This window comes from Lolium perenne, chromosome 3 (assembly GCF_019359855.2).
Source record: "Lolium perenne isolate Kyuss_39 chromosome 3, Kyuss_2.0, whole genome shotgun sequence".
Lineage (NCBI taxonomy): Eukaryota > Viridiplantae > Streptophyta > Magnoliopsida > Poales > Poaceae > Lolium > Lolium perenne.
The window spans coordinates 28,023,378-28,043,255 of record NC_067246.2 but is presented as its reverse complement, the minus strand read 5'-3'; the positions used below and the strand labels follow the sequence as shown (position 1 = coordinate 28,043,255).

Genomic DNA, 19,878 nt, shown 5'->3' with positions numbered 1-19,878 from the left:
ATCATGCTCTATTTCAATTGGTAGTACTGCTTCGGCTCCGTGGACGAGAAAAAACGGAGTTTCTTGTGTCGCCGTATTTGGTGTTGTTCGGATGCTCCACAAAACACTTGGCAGTTCCTCTGGCCAAGTATGTCGAGCTTTTTCAAGCGGTCCTAGCAGGCGCTTTTTGAGGCCGTTGCAGATGATACCATTGGCTTTCTCAACTTGTCCGTTAGTTTGCGGGTGCCCAACTGACGCAAAGTGCAATTTAATGCCTACTTCTGCGCAGTATTCCTTGAATTCCTTGGTTGTGAAGTTTGAACCATTATCTGTAACAATGCTATGAGGCACCCCAAACCGAAAAACGAGGCCTTTCACAAACTTTATTGCCGACGCTGCATCTGGTGAATTTATTGGCTTCGCTTCTACCCACTTAGTGAATTTGTCGACAGCGACCAGCAAGTACTCATATCCTCCTGGCGAAGCTTTGTGCAACTTGCCCACCATATCAAGTCCCCATTGGGCAAAGGGCCACGACAATGGTATTGGTGTTAATTCCGCCGCTGGAGAGTGAGGTTTGGCGGCGAATCTTTGACACGCGTCGCAAGTTCTTACTATTTCTTTGGCATCCTCAATTGCTGTCAACCAATAGAATCCTGCCCGAAAAACTTTGGCTGCAATAGCTCGACTACTTGCGTGGTAGCCACATATTCCTTCGTGTACATCTTTCAGAATTATTCTTCCTTCTTCGGGTGTGACACACCTTTGCAGGACGCCTGAAATACTTCACTTGTATAATTCCCCTTTGATCACTGTGAAAGATTTGGATCATCGAATAACTCGCCTTGCCTCAACTGGATCGTCGGGTATTTCTTTCCTGAGGATGTATGATATATATGCTTGCATCCAAGGAACTTGTACCATCATCACAAGCTTTGGTCCTCTTCATCCTCCGTGGTTTCTTTGAGAGGCGTCGAAGTTTTCTCTTCTTTTGCTTTTTTCTGCACCTTTTTTGGCTTCGTGGATCTCTCCGCTATTTCTTCCCAAAATACTCCTGGCGGGATTGGGAGGCACTGCGACCCGATGTTTGCGAGAACGTCGGCTTCATCATTGCTTAATCTACTGATGTGATTTACCTCGCATCCATCAAACAGCTTCTCGAGCTCATTGTACACCTCCTTGTATGCCATCATGCTATCATTGACTGCGTCACATTGGTTCATAACTTGCTGAGCTACCAATTGTGAGTCGCCAAAGATTTTTAGTCGAGTTGCACCGCAAGCTTTCGCCATCTTCATCCCGTGTATGAGGGCTTCATATTCTGCTTCATTGTTGGATGCATTAGGGAACGTCATCCGAAGGACGTATTTCAACTTGTCGCCTTCAGGTGATATAAGTACTACTCCTGCGCCAGCTCCTTCTACTCTCTTGGACCCATCGAAGTTCATGGTCCAGGTTCTCGACAAATCTGGGGGTCCCGTGTTTTGTAGCTCCATCCACTCTGCAATGAAATCTGGCAAAACTTGCGACTTGATTGCTTTTCTTTTTTCATACGTGATGTCCCGAGGGGAAAGTTCTATTCCCCAAAGGGAGACACGCCCTGTAGCTTCTGGATTGTTCAGTATATTTGAAAGAGGTGCTTCGTTGACTACTATTATCGGGTGTGCCGAAAAATAGTGGCGCAACTTCCTTGCCGTTGCAATTACTCCATATGCTAGTCTCTGGTACTGCGGGTACCGCTGTTTGGAAGGTGATAAAACTTCACTGATGAAATATACTGGTCTTTGCACTCCATGGAGTTTTCCTTCTTCTTCTCTTTCGACAACTAGCACCGTGCTAACCACTTGGGGCGTGGCTGCAATATATAGCAGGAGAGGTTCCTTTTCCTTCGGCGCCACCAAAATTGGTGGTGTCGAGATTGTGCGCTTCAAATCCTCGAAAGCTCTGTCAGCCTCTTCGTTCCACTGGAATTTATCTCCTTGCTTTATCAGAGCGTAAAATGGTAGCGCTTTTTCTCCCAGCCTGGCGACGAATCTGCTCAAAGCTGCGACTCGCCCAGTTAGCTGCTGTATTTCTTTCAACTTTGTTGGCTTCCTCATTGTTACGATAGCTTGTATTTTGTCGGGATTTGCTTCAATCCCTCTTGCTGAAACTAGAAACCTCAGAAGTTCTCCTGCTGGGACGCCAAAAGAACACTTCGTCGGGTTCAGCTTGAGGCAGAATTTGTCAAGGTTGTCAAAGGTTTCCTTGAGATCCTCGATCAGCGTTGCCCCCTTTTTTGATGTTATGACGACATCGTCGATGTATACTTGCACGTTTTTCCCGATCTGTATCGCCAAACACTTCTGCATCATCCTCTGATATGTTGCTCCCGCGTTTTTTAGACCAAAGGGCATTGTTCTGTAGCAAAACACGCCGTAAGGTGTGATGAACGCTGTTTTTACTTCATCTTCTTCTTTCAATCTGATCTGGTTGTAACCAGAATATGCGTCTAGGAAGGAAAGACGTTCACATCCAGCCGTGGAGTCGATAATTTGATCGATCCTCGGGAGGGGAAAGTGATCCTTTGGACAATGTTTATTGAGACACGTAAAGTCGACGCACATGCGAAGGACCTTAGTGTTTTTCTTCGGCACCAACACAGGATTTGCTACCCATGTGGCTTCTGTAAATATCTCTTTGATAAAACCAGCTTCTCGTAGTCGATCGATTTCTGACAGCATGGCCTTGCGGTTTGGTTCCGAAAAACGCCGCAAGGGTTGTTTGATTGGTCTCGCTAGTGGATCCAAGTTTAGGTGGTGCTCGGCAAGTTCCCTGGGTACTCCTGGCATGTCAGCTGGACACCATGCGAAGATTTTCCAATTCTCACGGAGGAACTCGACGAGCGCGCTTTCCTATGCGAGGTCCATGTCGTTTGCGATGGACGTCGTCTTTTTCGGGTCTGTCGGGTGAATCTGCACCTCCTTAGAATTTTTCTCGGTGTTGAAAGTTGATTCTTTGTTCGGCCTTCCAACGTCTGGCAGCACGTCGTAGTCAGTCATACTCCTTGACGACAGATACTCAGCTTGCATCCCGAAAGTTTCTGATATCCGATGAAAATCCTTATCGCACTTATCGGCTAAGGCGAAGCTTCCTTTGACTGTGATTGGTCCCTTTGGTCCAGGCATCCTCCACAACAAGTATGTATAGTGTGGCCCAACCATAAATCTAGCATATGCTGGTCGTCCCAACAAAGCGTGGTACTGCGACGGAAAATCCACGACTTCAAATTCCAGTCTCTCGATTCTATAATTCTCTCGGGTTCCAAACTGAACGTCGAGATTGATCTTCCCCAATGGATAACTTGGTTTCTCCGGTGTGATACCGTGGAACCTTGTGTCTGTTGGCTTCAAGTTTGCTAGGGATATGTTCATCTTCCTCAATGTATCTGCATACATAAGGTTTAAGCTGCTGCCGCCGTCTATGAACACTCGAGAGACATCAAATCCCGCAATAACTGCTGGTAAGATGAGTGCTGACTGCCCTGGTCGAGGAACTTGCTGCGGATGATCTGCTATGGTGAAGCCAATATCTTGCCCTGACCAATTAAGATACTCGACTGTTGGTGGAGGCATTTTTTCTGCCATGAACACCTGTCGTGAGATTACTTTCTGAGCTCTATTGGATGGCATTCCCTTCCGAATCATCGACACCGCCCCGTTGGAGTTAGGATCAACGTAAGGTGGTGGTGGAGGTGCTGCCGCTATTCTGAGCTGATGTCAATTGTCTTCTGTAATCGCGGGGGGAGGTGGCAAATGAATCTCGCTCCTGGGTTCTCGAGGATTTCTCTATGCTGCCCGTGCATTAGCGTGCTCTGCCCACCTTAACATTGCCTGGAAATTGCGACAATCTTTCTGCAGATGTCCTGACTGTCTTTTTCCGTTGCTGTCGAGGAAAAAGTGCATCTGACACGGCCCATTCATCATCTCTTCGGGAGACACGAAAGGCCTCGTGAACCTAGGCCCGCTATTTTGCCTGTTGTTTCGAGAATCGTCCCTATTATCGCCTCGCTGCTCATTGCTTCTCTGATAATCATCTCTGTTGTTTCCTCCTGTGTTTGCCCGAAAACCTGTCGAAATTTGTCCTGGAGCGTCATAGTTCGGGTACTGCCGAGGAAATCGTCGCCTCGGTTGATAATTTCGACCACGGTCCTCCTCTGGCGACCTGTGCCGTTTGTTGTGGACAACATCTTCTCCATCTGCCCATCTGTTTGCTATTTCCATTAACGCGGATACTGTCTTTGGGTTGGTCCTTCCCAAGTCCTCGACAAAATCTCCACGCCTGATTCCTGCGACAAACGCATCTATCGCTCTCTCGTCAGATATATTTTCTGCCGAGTTTTTGATGATGTTCCACCTTTGGATATATTTTCTCATTGGCTCATCTGGCTTTTGTCGACATGCTCTCAACTCCTCTAACGACGCAGGTTTTTTGCATGTGGACCGGAAGTTCTTGACGAACACATCCTCGAAGCTTTCCCAGCTGTCGATAGATCCTGGAGGAAGTTTCTTTATCCAAGATCGTGCGGCTCCACTCAAATGCACCTGGATGCTTTGCATAGCTGTTGCCCTGGTTCCTCCTGTGAGCTTCACCGTCTCGAGATAATCTACTAGCCAGTCCTCTGGATCTTGAAGGCCGTCGAATTTCTTGAAGTTGTCAGGTAACTTGAATCCTGAAGGGACTCGAGTTTTTCGGACTCTCCTCGTGAACCATGGCAAGCCACACATATCCTCGTCGTTAAGCTCTGGGGATTGCCGATGTTCCCTTCTGCTTTGCCGTGCTCTGTCGACCCTTGCTTGTGCTGCCGTGTCTCTTGCTCCACTTGGTCCTTCAGGGGCTGCCGCTGCTGCTGCTGCAGGTCGTGGACTATTTTGCCTTGCCGCTCCTTCGGGAGGCGTTGATACAAACGCTGTCCCCATAGCTCCAACTCCTGCTATCGCCATATTGTATAGTGTTTCCCTTGGATCTCCTGGAGGTGGTTTAGATGCGAGGATAAAAGCATGTGTCGCCATATACCCAGCCTCTGGTGTCTTAGGGATGATGTTTCCTCTTGTATCTATCGACATAAAGGACATGTCGAGGTTTTGGACCAAGTGCTCTCTTTCTGCTTCGGGTATGTGTTGTAACCTCGATCTTGCTCTGTTTCGAGCCTCCCTGTGGCTATCACCCGAAGTTCTAGATTGTCGACTCAAATCTGCCCTTCTCCTGCTGGATGCAGAAGCTGCCTCCTTTCTTCTATTTAACTCAGCTGTCTGTTTTTCCAATTCTCTTGCAGCTCGTGCGAGCCTATATTGATATGCTTGCAATTCCTCTGGCGTGGCTGTGGTGGCCATTGGTTCTGAGCCGTCCATAGCTCTCGCGGCTCTATCCCACGCTGATTGCGGGAGTTGAACTCTGTGTCGCGGCTGTGGCCCGACGTACTTATTGCCCAGGCCTCGTCGCAGATCGGAGGGATCGACGTATGGATTTCCCAGATCGTCGAAAGCCTCTGATGTTTCCTCTTGATCATTATTTGGCTCTTCAATGGCATAAATCTGATGATATTTTGTATTCAGATCTATGTTGGGTTTGGTGACACCATCGTTGAGATTGATGAAGACCTTGCCCACTGTAATAGATTTGTCGATGAAGTCGTAACTGTCGACACTGCTTGAGCCATCGCTTATATATGAGTCCGCAGATGACTCAAACGACATGTCGCTGAAGATCTTGGTGAGTTTCTCTCTTGCCCTGGTGCTGACATAGCGTGTCGACGAAGTTTCTTCTTCTCCTGATTCGGTTGACGATGTATAGCTTGAAAAATCGGAATCGACCGCCGACGATCCCGACGAAATCGGAATTTCGACACGATACGATCCTTCTTTCTCGACGTGAAAGCGAAACCTTCCGAACGTCATCTCCATAGGCTCCGCCAGATACGCATATGCATCCAAACGGGAGGGTGGGTGAGGAACAAAATCGACAGGACCAGCAGTGATCTGTTTACCTCGATCCATTGCGTTGCTTGTGGTTGATGATGTCGAAGATCTTGAACGTGCCATCGAAATCAGATCCTTACGCCTCTAGTTCCCACAGACGGTGCCAATTGACAAGGTATTAACTTGTCAATGCCTATGAATTGTAGGCTAGGGTTTAGTTAGAAGTAGAGGGCAAGTAGATCTCGAAGGTTTCAGTCGAAAAGTACTCGACGATTATGAAAACTAGGGTTTGTAAACAATGATTCGATGATTTCTGCGTCCATCGACTCCCCCTTATATAGGAGGCGGAGCCGAGGGATTCGTGCCGTACAAGTTACAGAGTCCGGGAAGGTTTCTAACTCATCCCGCAAGATTACAAATAAGACTTTCTATTACAACTCTAACTCTCCTTAATAATATCTTGGGCTTCTGAATCTTCTTATTCTTCGGGTAGTGGGCCTTCAGTAAACCCCGGGTACTATCTTCGGCAGGCCCATTTGGGATGCCTATGTCACCGGCCTCCTCCTCCCGGCCCGCAGCTGCTTGGCCGGCCTGGCCACGTGTCCGCCTCCCAGTCGCCGCGCCGGATCGGCCTCCATCTCCAACGGGCAGATTTTTGGAGCCCCTTTTTAAGTCTTGTTTCCTCTCTCTCTCTCTCTTAGCACTTCTTCTTCAACCTTCGGCTCTCCACCATTGTTGCATCTTGAGAGATCCTCCTCTCCCCCAATCCCTCCAGGATTCTTGCTCAAATTTGAGGAAAAGAGATAGGTGGTCTAGATCTATATTTGCACCAATCAAATTCCCCTCTTTGTGAGGGAATCTCTAGATCTAGATCTTGGAGAGAAATTTTGTGTTCCTCTTCTTATATTGTTCTTCCTCTCTTATTCCCCCAATAGCTTTAGTAGCTTTGTTGGAATTTGAGAGTGGAGGATTTGGACATCTTTGTGGTGTTCTTGCCATTGCATTTGGTGCATCGGTTTGAGTTCTCCACGGTTATTCGTGGAAGTGAAAGCAACAAGATTGTTACTCTTGGGTCTTTGGACCCTAGACGGCTTAGTGGCCTTTGTGGCATCTTTGTGGTGTTCTTGGGGACTCCAATTAAGTTGTGGAGATTCTTCAAGGGCAAGTCCTTAGTGGCATCTTCGTGGTGTTCTTGGGGACTCCAATTTAGTTGTGGAGATTCTTCAAGGGCAAGGCCTTTGTGGCAATTTGTTGGGAGCCTCCAATTAAGTTGTGGAGATAGCCCCAAGCTTTGTGCGGGTTCGGTAACCTCCCTAAGGTTACATAGTGGATCGAGGACATCCCTCTTGGTGGGAATTCTCGAGGAGAATACGGTGGCCCTCGTGCATTTGGAGTGACTTGTCCTCCACACCGCTCCAACGGAGAGTAGCACTCGCAAGAGTGTGAACTTCGGGCTACATTGTCGTCTCCCGCGTGCCTCGGCTATCTCTATACCCGAGCTCCTTACTTATGCACTTTAATTTGTGATAGCCATCGTGCTTGAAGTTATATATCTTGCTATCACATAGTTGCTTGTATTGCTTAGCATAAGTTGTTGGTGCACATAGGTGAACCATAGTATATAGGCTTTGGGCTTGACAAAGTAAACGCTAGTTTTATTCCGCATTTGTTAAGCCCATCTCGTAAAAGTTTTATATCGCCTATTCACCCCCCTCTAGGCGACATCCGTGTCCTTTCAACATCCCCAAGCGCTGTCGGATGCGGTGGAGCGGTACAAGTGGAGGAATTACTCGCCGGAGATTACATACGGTGGTGGCGAGGTGGTGGCGAGGTGGTGGATATGGCGGAGCAAAAATAGGGTTTGAGCCTATTTCTGTCAGGTTGGCCGGTAGTTGTACACCGCGCGATGGATTTTCACGGCCCCCTGTTAACTGTTTACGGGCCAGGGCGAGAATACCAGATCTGCTCGACGGAAGAAACCAACCCGAAACTATAAATCCGCAAGATTTTTAGAGCATCTCCAGCCGCGTCACCCAAAGCGTCCCCCAAACCGCGCCGGATTGAGCGTTTGGGGGACGTGTTTTGTTCGTGCCGCCTTTGGGGGACGTCGCTCCCCAGCCGCGTCCCCCAAACGCCTCCCCCAAACATTTAAAATACTTTTTTTTGACATTTTTATTTCAATTTTCACAAACTAATACATAATTGGGAACGTGGTTTACACGAAGACACAGTTTGGAACATGGTTTTCCACAAACTAATACATAGTTTGAACCATGGTGGACACAAATATAAAATTTTGCAAAGAAACTAAACCTAACTAGACCGTGCATCGAAGGTTTCTTGTGTTCGCTGCTAAGAAAGAACACTCGAGGGCACACCCAGTCACCTAAACTGGAAAATCCAGCGGGAGGATGGTGCCCTTGTCGGTTCTACCGATGAGGCGAACATCCAGAAACTTCCGTGCACGTGTTCGCTGCGAAGAAACAACACTCAGTCGTCCTCCTCGTCGGTGATGTCGCCGTGGTAGTCCCGGTGGCAGTGCGTCTCGTCGAAGACCTTGACGCCCATGTCCCTGTCGCCGAAGTAGGAGAACAGGAGGATGAAGCCGGCTTCGAGGCTATGGTGCCGCGCGAACTTCTCCCAGCCGATGTTGAGGTACATCTTGCCGCGCGCGTCGTAGATCACGTCGACGATCCACCGGTAGTAGCCGCACGCAGCCTCCCGCAGATGCATCGTGCGCGGGCGGTCATCGCCGGCGACGTAGTCGGCGAAGGAGTCCGGCAGCCTCTGGATGCCGCGCGGGTCGCCCTTGAGGACGAGGACGAACTCGAACAGCACGTCCGGCTCCACGTCCATCTCCGACGATGAAGCCGACGGCGTGGGAGGCGACGGTGAGCGTTCAGCTCTGCCGCGGCCACGACCACGACCACGGCCGCGAGGTCGGCCTCCGCCTCTACCAGACATAGCGTCGAGTCTTGTTGAGATGGTGGCGGCTAGGGTTTGGGAGAGAGGCGCTAGGATTTGTGTGTGAGAGGGACGATGAGAGGCGGCCCTTTTATAGGCCGGAGGGAGGCGGAGGAGCGGTGACGCTCATTAACGCCGACACGCAGAGCTAGGCGCGACGGGACGCGTCGCTGCGGCTCTGCGGGAACTGCACCGTCGCTGCAGGAACTACACCGTCGCTGCGCGCCAATAACTTCCGTCGCGAGGTAGGCGACAGTTAGGTTAAAATTTATTGTACCGCTGACGAGTCGGTCCTGCCACTTCCCGCCTCGCTTTTCGATGTGTCTGGCGTCCCGGTACGTCCCCTGTGGGACGGGGACGGGCTCGGGGCGCCGGACACCGTATGGGGGCGCGCCGGATAAAAATGGGCTTTGAGGAACGCGGCTGGAACGGTTTTTTGGTCCGGCGCGCTCCAAATCCTTTTAGGAGACGCTTTGGAGGAAGCGGCTGGAGATGCTCTTACAATTTTGATCTGGTTTACGGGATCTGCGTCTAGTAACCGTGATCGCGCAATATTTCCCATGGATATTGGCTTCTTTGGTCGGAGATCATCACACCGCCGAGGTGCCATGCCAATGCTTTTGCTGCTGCGTGCGTGTCCCCGTCTGCGTCCGCCCGCCCCGTGACGCTGCTGTCAGTCACACCGAGACAAATAGCCACGGTAACATTGCAGCTGGGTCAAGTTTTCAAATGAAAACATTCAAAAGTTTTTAAAGAGAAATGGAAAAGCTCCCATGTTTCCATCTGCTTCTTCACGTCATCGCATGAGGCTAGTCTCTCTCTGCCCACGCCTTGCCGATTTGAGGCAAAGGCTCGTAGCCAAAGTGGTCTGCAAAACCATCTGCCCCGTCTGGACAAACCTAGTTCGGGAAGCACTTCTCGGCAGGCCATATATTATGGTCCAGTCTCGTCTCGACAAAGAGCTGCTGACCAAAAGTCTGCCTTTTTCGGATGGGGCATTGGGGCCTCGGCTGATTTTTTGCCCTGTTGCTTGGAAGATGGACTGTTGCTTTTCAAAATGAAGGCTTCATTTATTTTTCACCGTCCGCACCAAACTCTGCTGCACTAAAACCACAACAGTTATTTTGGATCACAGGGAGTAGCAACAAAGTTGTAGTTGTTAGCGGCGCGACCGTTTGCGTCCGCTTTGACCGAAAATGTGTCTGGTACCCTCTTCAGCGGCGCGACGCAAAGTGACCGGGGCGTCCGCAGAGATGCAAACGTGCCGCATATTTGCGGCAAGTTTGCGTCTCTGCGGACGCTGCACGGACGCGAAAGTCTCCGCTCGCATCTCCACCGGGCCGGCCTGGCAGCGACTCTGCATCGAGGGCACCGCTTCGGCGGTCAGCGCTTCCGTACGACGGAGACGGATAGGGGAAGGAGGCCGGGCTTCATGGGCAACAGGGATTTTCCCTTCGCGTCTGCACCGCCGGCTCATCCACGGAAACAGGAGGCGCCGACGCGTCGTCAGGCGCAGTACAACGACGACGACGACCGCGACGAGGACGACGACGACGCCTACGCTGCCTACGACAACGACGAAGACTACATCGAGGCGCTCGCCTACCATAATGAGGAGGTGAAGGACGACAGCGACGACTACGTCGCGGCCGTCTTCCACAAATGGCAGCAGGCCATGGCGGAGGGCCGCAACTTCGAATTCCCGGAGAACATGACGGACGACGAGATGGTGAAGGTCGGCGTCCTGGTCTCCGAGAACGACGCGCCTGTGCAGCCGCCGCTGCCCCGCTACGCCACCGGCGTGATGCTGCCGGGCATGTCGGAGGATGAACCGCTTCGACTGGCGCTACAGGACTCGGTGGCGCCTCCTCCACCGCCGTCACAGCCGTATCCCTGGGCGCCTCCTCTACCGCCGCCACAGCCGTATCCCTGGGCTCCTCCTCAACCGCCGCCACAGCCATATCCCTGGGCGCCTCCCACCGCCGCCACAGCCGCAGCCCTGGGCGCCTCCACCGCCGCCACAGCCGCAGCCTCCTCCACCTCCAGCACCGGCGGCGCGCCCGGCGTACGCTCCCCGGATGGCTACTGGCCGTGGGCGATACCGGAGCTCATCGTGCTCGACAGCGACGAGGAGCAGTAGTAGGCGTTAGGGTTTTTTTTATGTTTTAACTATGTAAATTATGTTTCATGTTTAAAAAAATGATTCGGCCAAAAAATGCGTCGTGCCGCTGGAGCCACCCCCGACGCAAACGGACGCGCGGTCGATTTCGACAATTTTGGCCGACGCAAACGGACGCGCGCGGACGCTAAAATGCGTCGCGCCGCTAGAGATGCCCTTATGCGAAGGTAAACGATATTTGATGCCAAAGGTTGTAATTAAAATAAAGTTAAAAGGAACAATTGAGGGGCATAAAAAGTTTAAGAGCGAATTTGAGTCGGCATTTGAAAGGGCATGAAACAAATTTATCCGGAATATATGCCGTTAAGGAGGCATCGCGCGTGGTGGTATTGGATAGTGAGAAAGTAGCTTGGGGGCTCGTTTGGGGCTACCGATGTGGAGATTGCTAGGAAAAAGTGCCAGTCATCTTTGCTGGCTGTTCCCAAAGCCCGCCCGACGTGCACCGGACACGCCTTTGGGGCTTCCAGTGGGGATGCTTTTAGTAAGCGAAAAAAATAGGCCCAAATATCCAATGTTATCTCATAGTTAATGATATTGATTTTTTTTGTATGCATACTCATAGATATTGATGAGAACGCTTGCATCTCTGGTTACCGTAAGTGGCTGTAGAGATCTTCCAAAACCCCGCCGCCACACCTCCCCCATTGTTTTCTTCTCCTTTATACCGCCAAAATAAACCGTTGCATCAAGAATGATGGCGGTGAGGCTCTTCATTCCTTGGTTAGAGGTGCCGACAACATCAAGCGTCACCATTTTTTCCTAAGGCTCTTCCATAACAGGTGGTTCATTTGGTTATGTGATGGTTGAAATTAGCTTGGCAACCTCGAATACCTAGCAATATACGATCTAGTGAGACATATACACCTAATGAAAGTTCATCTGACATTCAGTGTATCGGTGTATGTGTAAGCAACAATGTAATGAAGTTGTAGAGTATAATTAAGATTTCTATAATAGTATGATGATATTGTGAAATACTTCCATAATCATTTTCCTAATTATCTGAGAAATCATGACTCCCATTTGAAATGATGATAATTATCATTTTTTCCTCCATTTGGGTATCCACGTGGCTGCAGTGTTATGCTCATTTCTGCTCAACGGTGCCTTGGCCCTCCCCGCTTCGATTCTCTCACACACCCTGCATAAAAGAAAAATGATTTCTGCCCAAGCGAATACGAGGTTGCCCAATGGAGCTCGAGCAGCACCACATCAAGATGGCGAGAGGGGCAGATTGAAGCCGGAGGAAGGAGACGTGATGCAGGACGGAGGCGAAGGAGGCAGCGCCGTGATGGCGGTGGAAGACACGGCTGAGTTGCAGATCGACGTGAGGATGGACGTTGACGCGCTCCTCTGCCAGGCCTGCCTCCTCCCCCTCAAGCCCCCAATTTTCAAGGTGAGGGTTTGTTTGCCAAGATTGCAAATCTATCTGCAAAAACACTTTCTGCTACGGAGCCATGAAAGCTGAGATTTTTGTCACAGTGCGACGCGGCCGGGCACATCCTGTGCAGCTACTGCCGCGGCGGCCACGGCCAGACCTGCAGCCGCGCCGACACCCACTGCGGCGAGCTGGACGCCGTGGTCAGCGCCGCCAAGATTCTCTGCCCCTACGGGAAGTTCGGCTGCGAGCGCTACGTCGTTTTCCACGGCGCGGCGGAGCACCAACGCACGTGCCCGTGCGCGCCCTGCTCCTGCCCGGAGCCCGGCTGCGCGTTCCAGGGCTCACCGCCGGCGCTCCTCGACCACTTCGCCGCAGGCCACTCCCGCCCCGTCATCGCCGTCCGGTACGGCCGCTCGTGGAGCCTCAGCCTGCCGCTGTCGCAGCGCTGGCACGTCATCGTCGGGCAGGAGGACCGGAGCGTCTTCCTCGTCTGCCTGGGCGCGCTCGGCGCGGCGGCCACAGCGGTGTCGCTGGTGCACGTCAGGGCGGACGGCGGCGGCGCCGCGGCGACCAAGTTCTGGTGCAAGCTCTCCGTGGAGCGTCCCGGCGACGACAAGGATAGGCGAGTTCTCATGGCCTCGAGGGTAAGCAGCAGCGCGCTGACCGGCGGCGCGCCGGCGCCCGACCAGGGCATGTTCTTGGCGGTGCCCCAGGAGCTGCTGTCGGGCGACATGGTCGCGCTCAGGATCCGCATTGATCAGCTCTGAACTCTGACCTGCCGCCCGCCACCGCCAAGTCCACAACTCCACAAGGTAGGACTTCGCGCGTGGAGGAAGCCATGAACTCTGCATTTGATCTTTAGCATGTTATGTGATCGGCATGGTTGTGACGGTGAAGTTTTACTCAGTAGTGATCTCGTTATTCAACTAAGCTTTCTTCTGAACGTTTAACCACTCTTTGTTCCAGTGGCCTGCTTTGTTCTGAACAAAATGTACTGCACCTAGTTCTGGCTTGTTATGCTGGATAGGTAGCTTTGCTCCTGACAGCTTGCTTAATGTGGTACGTAGTAGTTATGAACTAGTAATGCAGATAAGCAAGGGCCTGAGCGTGTGATTAATCCAAAATCATGACTGTTCTGTATCAGATAAGCAAGGACCTGAAGCTCTATAGGAGTGCAAGCCATGCCTTGCCAATTTGAGGAAAATGCCCTGAACTCAAAGTGCTCTGCACAAACATTTCCTCTTGGTCCTCGCAAAAAAAAAAACATTTCCTCTTGGTGCATGTGAGTCAATAAATAGGCTGGTCACAATCTTTGAGGTTAGTCTAGCTTGTGAAGATTTGGTCTTGAGTGATTTCTTTTCACTTGAGTTTTGAGGACAGTAAGATGCAAAAAATGAGAAAAACTAGAGATAAAAAAAATTAGAAGCTCTCCGGTGTGACTTTTCCTTTTATTAGAAACTACCATCGTGCCCCTCGCAAATGCGATGTCATCTTCTTTATTGTGTTAAAAATGCTTTAAGACAAACATATAGTTACACAACCATGTTTGTTGTATGTGTCATTTCTGTATGATTATATACTTATACATAGAAATAAAATTTAGACATCAAGTTGGTCATAAATTACGTGACAATATCGAGCCTTTCAGGTGCATAGTTTTCAAGATATAAATTTAAACATTAATTGGATATATGTTGCTAAGAACTATCTTTATGCGCAATGAAAAAATAGTTTTCAAGAAAAAACCAATAGCATTGTTTTCTTTTCGAGATATAAATATCGAGTATGAAAGTAAATAAGTTTCTCTCTTAAAATTAAAGATGTTCACATTCTAAGATGACATCTTCTTAATCAAAATCCGAACGTTCTGCAATCTTGTAAACATACAAACTAAATAAATTTTTGATAAGTGTTCAATCCTCTGAAATTCATACAAGGATTTTACGTCTTTCAAAATGCATAAGTTAGATGATTGGAAAAATGGAATGGTTAGTAATAGTGCAACTAAATTTATGTGACAGAGACAGTAAATAAACCGATGATGCCGGTCATGCAGCATACTCCTCTATACACATGCTTGACCCATGACTACTCTGTTTCAACACCAATCAACGCTGCAGCTGCCTCCGGCGACTCTTCCTTATTACTTTTCATCACTCTCTTGTCCTCACTCCTCCCACTCGTAAAAAGCTCACCAGAGACAAGACAACGGAGAGATTCCTATCCCACAACTCCTGTGCATTGTGATCTGGAGAGGAAGAAGGTAGAGGCTCAACTCAACAAAGCTCTCCTTCCGTTTTCTCCCGCGATCGAGTGGCTTCTTTTCACCGTCGATTTGAGCTGATATACTTGTTGCTAGGCAGGAGCAGGATGATGCAGGGTGCTGGCGCCGAGGGGAGGAACAACGGGGGCTCGCCGTCGTCAATGGACGAGAGCAGCGCCAAGAAGGCGAGGCACGAGCTTCCCAACGGACACGTGAAGCAAGAGGTCGCCGTGCAGGAGGCCGCCGGAGAAGGAGGCGCGGTCATCGCGGCGGAGTACGGCTCGCCGGTGGAACTGGCCGTGAGGATCAACATGCGGGTGCTCCACTGCCCTCTCTGCACCCGCCCGTTCAAGCCTCCCGTCCTCCAGGTTAATTAGTTCCGTTCGATTCTTTCGTGCAAGAAGACTGCAGATTTCTCGTTGCCAACTCCGGTTCGTTTGCTGCTGTGTGCAGTGCAAAGCCGGGCACTTGGCGTGTGGCGCCTGCGTGGCCGCTCTCCCACGCTGCCTGTGCAAGCTGTGCGTGGACGCCGACGGCGTCTTCGGCCTCTGCCCCGCGCTGGACGCGGTGGTGTCGTCGGCGAAGGTCGCGTGCCCCCACGACGGGTGCGGGCGGTTCGTCGTCTACCACGAGTCCGGCGAGCACCAGAACGCGTGCGCGCACGCGCCGTGCCACTGCACGGAGCCCGGCTGCGCCGGCTTCGCGGTCTCGCCTGAGGCGCTCGCGGGCCACCTCGCGTCCATCCACGCCGTGCCCCTGCACACCGTCAAGTACGGCAAGGTCAGCCGGCTCCAGGTGCCGGCATCCGTGCCGCGGCTCCTGCTCGTCGCCGAGGACGACGGGCGCGTGTTCCTGCTGACAGTGGGCGCGCTCGGCGGTGCCGGCACCACGGCCGTGTCGGTGGTGTGCGTCCGTGCGAGCGCGGCGGCGCGGCCAAGGTTCACGTGCAAGATGTGGGTCAACCTGCCGCCGCCGCCGGCGGCGGCCGAGAACGGCAGCGGGAACGGCGGCAAGTCGGACGTGATCCTGGTGGAGATGATGGTGCGGAGCAGCACGTCGCCTGGCGCTGTGGTCGCCGCCGACCAGCCAACGTTCCTGTCGGTCCCGCCGATGTACCTGGTTCCGCGTCCGGGCGACGACGGGCCGTCCAGGGAGATGCCTCTCAGCATCCGCATCGACAAGGTCTCCCCGTGGTCGTCCTGATCCATTCCTGCAGGTTTGGGACGTGTTCATTGGGAAACCGCAGTTCATCCTTATATCTTGGGGATCCTACTGAAACTATGTGTGAGTGTGTGACTGTGAGCTGAACCTACCTGTGACAGCTCTACTGAACTTAACTGTCACGTTAGGTGTTTATGAAGGCAGATGTTGCATGCTTAACTTAGTCTAATTAAGCATTTCATTTGGACCTGTTGCAACTTGTGATGTGCTACTAAATGTTTAAAGCTTGAGCTTGATGTCTGGACTAGCATTTCGGCTACATCGAAATTTCTAAATGTTCCAACGTCTAAATTTGGTGATGGCATGTGTTTGCACCGAATACGTACAGGTAGACGTTGCAGACAATGCAACACGACTGAACTGGATTTTGGAACATTTTGTTCACACCAAAACAACCGCGCTACAAAATTGCAGGTTGCAGGGGTGTCAAGATTTAAAAAGATCAGGAAAAAAAAGAATTAAAAAGATCAGGAAATGCGGGAAACTTAAAACAGGGGCCGAGCCAGCCACGTAGCCCTTTATTTGTCAACACTCGAAATTCGTATTTCAAACTCCAAGTACTATTTCATTTGTATGTGCTGCGGTTTTTGATACTCTCTCCCTCAAATCGTAAGTTGAGATTAGATTTACATCAAAGAAACGGTATTTTTGTTTGCCGTGCCTTCTGTTTGAAAATGAAACCTTTGCCATTTGATGGAACGTTTTATTCTCCAAGATCTTTCACGTGGATACGGGCTACTCCACTACGCATATGCCTATACCTATACACACTGCCTATACGGCTATACGAGGCAAAATTAAAGTGCTTCCAACATCCATTTGCTACGGACTGAGAGCATCTCCAGCCGCGTCCCCCAAAGCGTCCCCCAAACCGCGCCGGATTGAGCGTTTGGGGGACGTGTTTCGTTCGTGCCGCCTTTGGGGGACGTCGCTCCCCAGCCGCGTCCCCCAAACGCCGCCCCCAAACATTTAAAATACTTCTTTTTAACACAGAACCATTTATCAAATATAGCATATGAATAAAAATGTTTGCAAGGATTGTTTTCAAATTAAATTACAACAAACAATAAAACAAGTTAACAAATATAATAAATAGGGGTAGATGCTACATCAAGGTGCCACGGTATTTCCTTTGATCCTCCACAAATGCTCAACGAGATCAGCTTGAAGTTGCTCATGCATATTGCTGTCACGGATCTCTGCGTGCATGGCGAGAAAATCAGCAAAATCTGCAGGCAACTCATGATCAACCTCCGCAAGAGGGCCTTGACACTCATAGGGACCAACATGTGACCTAGCATGATTCTTGCGGTCATCCTCGATGATCATGCTGTGCATGATCACACAAGCCTGCATCACCTCCCACATTTGGTCGTGAGACCAGCTTAGAGCAGGGTACCGGACAATGGCAAATTGTGCTTGAAGCACACCAAATGCCCGCTCGACATCCTTCCTGCAAGCCTCCTGTCGCGTAGCAAAGTGAGAATTTTTCAGACCTGATAGATTCGAGATTGTTTTGACAAAAGTGGCCCATTTTGGATATATACCATCGGCTAGATAATAGCCTTTGGTATATTCGTGGCCATTGATCTCATAGTTGCATGGTGGAGCATGCCCTTCCACTAGTCTGCTGAACACCGGAGACTGCTGCAACACGTTGATGTCATTGTGTGATCCCGCCATGCCAAAGAAAGAATGCCAAATCCACAGGTCATAATCTGCCACAGCTTCAAGCACCACACTGCAATAGCCATGACGGCCTTTGTATATACCTTGCCAAGCAAACGGGCAGTTCTTCCATGCCCAGTGCATGCAATCGATGCTTCCAAGCATTCCAGGAAATCCTCTGGCAGCATTTTGTGCCATGATCCTTGCAGTCTCTTCCTCAGTTGGCCCTCTCAAATAGTATTTGCCAAACTTTCCTACCACAGCTCGGCAAAACTTGTACATGCACTCAATGGCAGTAGACTCACTCATGCGAAGGTAGTCGTCCTGTGTATCGGCAGGTGCTCCGTATGCAAGCATCCTCATGGCGGCGGTGCACTTCTGAATCGACGAGAACCCGACAACGCCTACAGCGTCGAGCTTGAGCTTGAAGTAGGGGTCGAACTCTCGAACGCCGTGGAGGATATTCATGAACAGCCCCTTGCTCATCCTGTACCGGCGCAGAAAATTCTCGGCATGTGTTGCCTCGTCGGCGAAGTAGTCGTTGTGCAACATGGCATGCCCCTCCATCCTCTGTCGGGGCTTCGACTTCCTTCTTCCCGGCCTTGATCCTCCGCGGCGCGGCCTCTTCCTCTTCTCCGCCTCAGCGTCAAGCATGTCCTGGAGGGACGCGATGATCAGCAAATGCTCCCGCAGGTCGTCGTCGAAGGCTTGCTCGTCCTCCAGCAGCAGGGCAACCATCTCATCGTCGCTGTCCATGGCTAAAGCAAAATCAATGGTTAAAATTGCGCCGAGGCAGACGACGCAACAAACAACGGCCAATCGCGCTTACCTGGCAAGTCGTCGAGCACCTTCTGTGCGCGGAGGTGGGGCGGATTTGACGGCGCGTTCTGGGACGCGCTGGCGACGCGGCGGTGGCGGCACGACCGACGGGAGCCCCAGCCGTGACAACGGTGCCGACTCTCAGCAGAGATCAGACGCCCAAACGGCCGGGAAATCCAGCGGCGGCGGTGGGGTGGGAGGCGCGGGAAGGAAGGAGCGACGAGAAAAGAGGCGCGAACCAACGGTTTATGCAAATAGTCGCCGACATGTGGGAGCCCGCCTCGTTTTTCGTTGTGTCCGGCGTCCCCGGTGCGTCCCCTGTGGGACGGGGACGGGCTCGGGGCGCCGGACACCGTATCGGGCCGCGCCGGACAAAAATGGGCTTTGGGGGACGCGGCTGGAAAGCATTTTTTGTCCGGCGCGCCCAAAATCCCTTTGGGGAACGCGGCTGGAGATGCTCTGAACGACACCAGTTTGGGGAAACTCTCCTTTGCAAACTAGTTGCCCCTACATCTCATTATCGGATGTTGCAATTCCAATTTTCATAATTTCCGAAAAAAATCCGAGACGTATATTATGTTGTGTATTATGTATCTGTAAAGTTTCATTCAAAAATTTAAAAATGTCTGGCCTGCACAAAAAAGGCAAATGATATTTGAATAGTTATGAAATACTATTCACTTTGGTCTTTTCGTTTTTCTACAGGTCACATATGGTCATATTTTGGAAACTAAACTTTATATAAGCACAAAATACAACATAACCCATGCCCATGGTTTTATTTCACAATTTTTGAAAACTGGAAAGTGCGACATCTGATAATGGGGCGTGGGCGCAACTAGTTGCGGAATATTCGCTCTCGTCATTACATTGTTTTCTTACACACACACCGATATACACAATAGCGTTGTATGGATAAATTGTTTTCTGTTTCCTTTTCCTTTTTTGTTTTTTCCTTTTCGGATCTTGGATATCTAGATTGTTCTGAACATTTCGTTGCTCCAAAGGGCTGATATATATTGTATCTTTTTAATATTAATATATTACTTTTATTAAAAATTGTCAAAACACTAAATGTCAGATGGACTTTCATTACGCGTATATGTTTCACTAGATCATATATTGCTACGCATTTGAGGTCGCCAAGCTCAACCATCACATAACCAAGTGAACCACATGCTTCGGAAGAGCCTTACGAAAAAATGGTGAACCTTGCCGTCGGCAGCTCTGGCAGCTCTGACAAAGGAATGAAGAGCCTCACCGCCATCATTCTTGATGCAACGGTTTATTTTGGAGGTATAAAGGAGAATAAAACAATGGGAGTGGGCGAGGTTTTGGAGGATCTCTAGAGCCGCCTACGGTAACCAGAGACGCAAACATTCACATCAATAACTAGTGCATACAAAGAACTCAATATCATTAATTATGAGAAAACATTGGAGAGGTG

The 19,878-nt window shown here is 50.5% G+C and overlaps 3 protein-coding genes across 4 annotated transcripts; 2 read left to right on the top strand and 1 right to left on the bottom strand.

Annotated features, from left to right (window-relative positions):
* Window positions 1-12,200: 12,200 nt before the first annotated feature.
* LOC127341032 (E3 ubiquitin-protein ligase SINA-like 10) lies at window positions 12,201-13,410 on the top strand. The gene is made up of 2 exons (XM_051366799.2): window positions 12,201-12,475; window positions 12,562-13,410. The coding sequence occupies exons 1-2, from the start codon at window positions 12,236-12,238 to the stop codon at window positions 13,225-13,227; spliced, it is 906 nt and encodes a 301-aa protein (XP_051222759.1). The 5' UTR covers window positions 12,201-12,235; the 3' UTR covers window positions 13,228-13,410.
* Window positions 13,411-14,539: 1,129 nt separating this feature from the next.
* On the top strand, window positions 14,540-16,184 carry LOC127341031 (putative E3 ubiquitin-protein ligase SINA-like 6). Of its 2 annotated transcripts, none has more exons than XM_051366798.2 (3): window positions 14,540-14,723; window positions 14,824-15,091; window positions 15,177-16,184. In XM_051366798.2, the coding sequence occupies exons 2-3, from the start codon at window positions 14,831-14,833 to the stop codon at window positions 15,924-15,926; spliced, it is 1,011 nt and encodes a 336-aa protein (XP_051222758.1). In that variant the 5' UTR covers window positions 14,540-14,723; window positions 14,824-14,830; the 3' UTR covers window positions 15,927-16,184. The 2 variants fall into 2 exon arrangements, with proteins under 2 accessions (XP_051222758.1, XP_051222757.1); XM_051366797.2 differs by having other exon boundaries at window positions 14,541-14,723; window positions 14,820-15,091.
* Window positions 16,185-16,230: 46 nt separating this feature from the next.
* LOC139837833 (uncharacterized) lies at window positions 16,231-18,523 on the bottom strand. Its single transcript, XM_071827129.1, has 3 exons — window positions 18,442-18,523; window positions 17,441-18,370; window positions 16,231-16,304 (listed from the first exon to the last, which is right to left on the bottom strand). Exons 2-3 carry the CDS (start codon window positions 18,366-18,368, stop codon window positions 16,231-16,233), a joined length of 1,002 nt encoding a protein of 333 aa, XP_071683230.1. The 5' UTR covers window positions 18,369-18,370; window positions 18,442-18,523.
* Window positions 18,524-19,878: the final 1,355 nt, after the last annotated feature.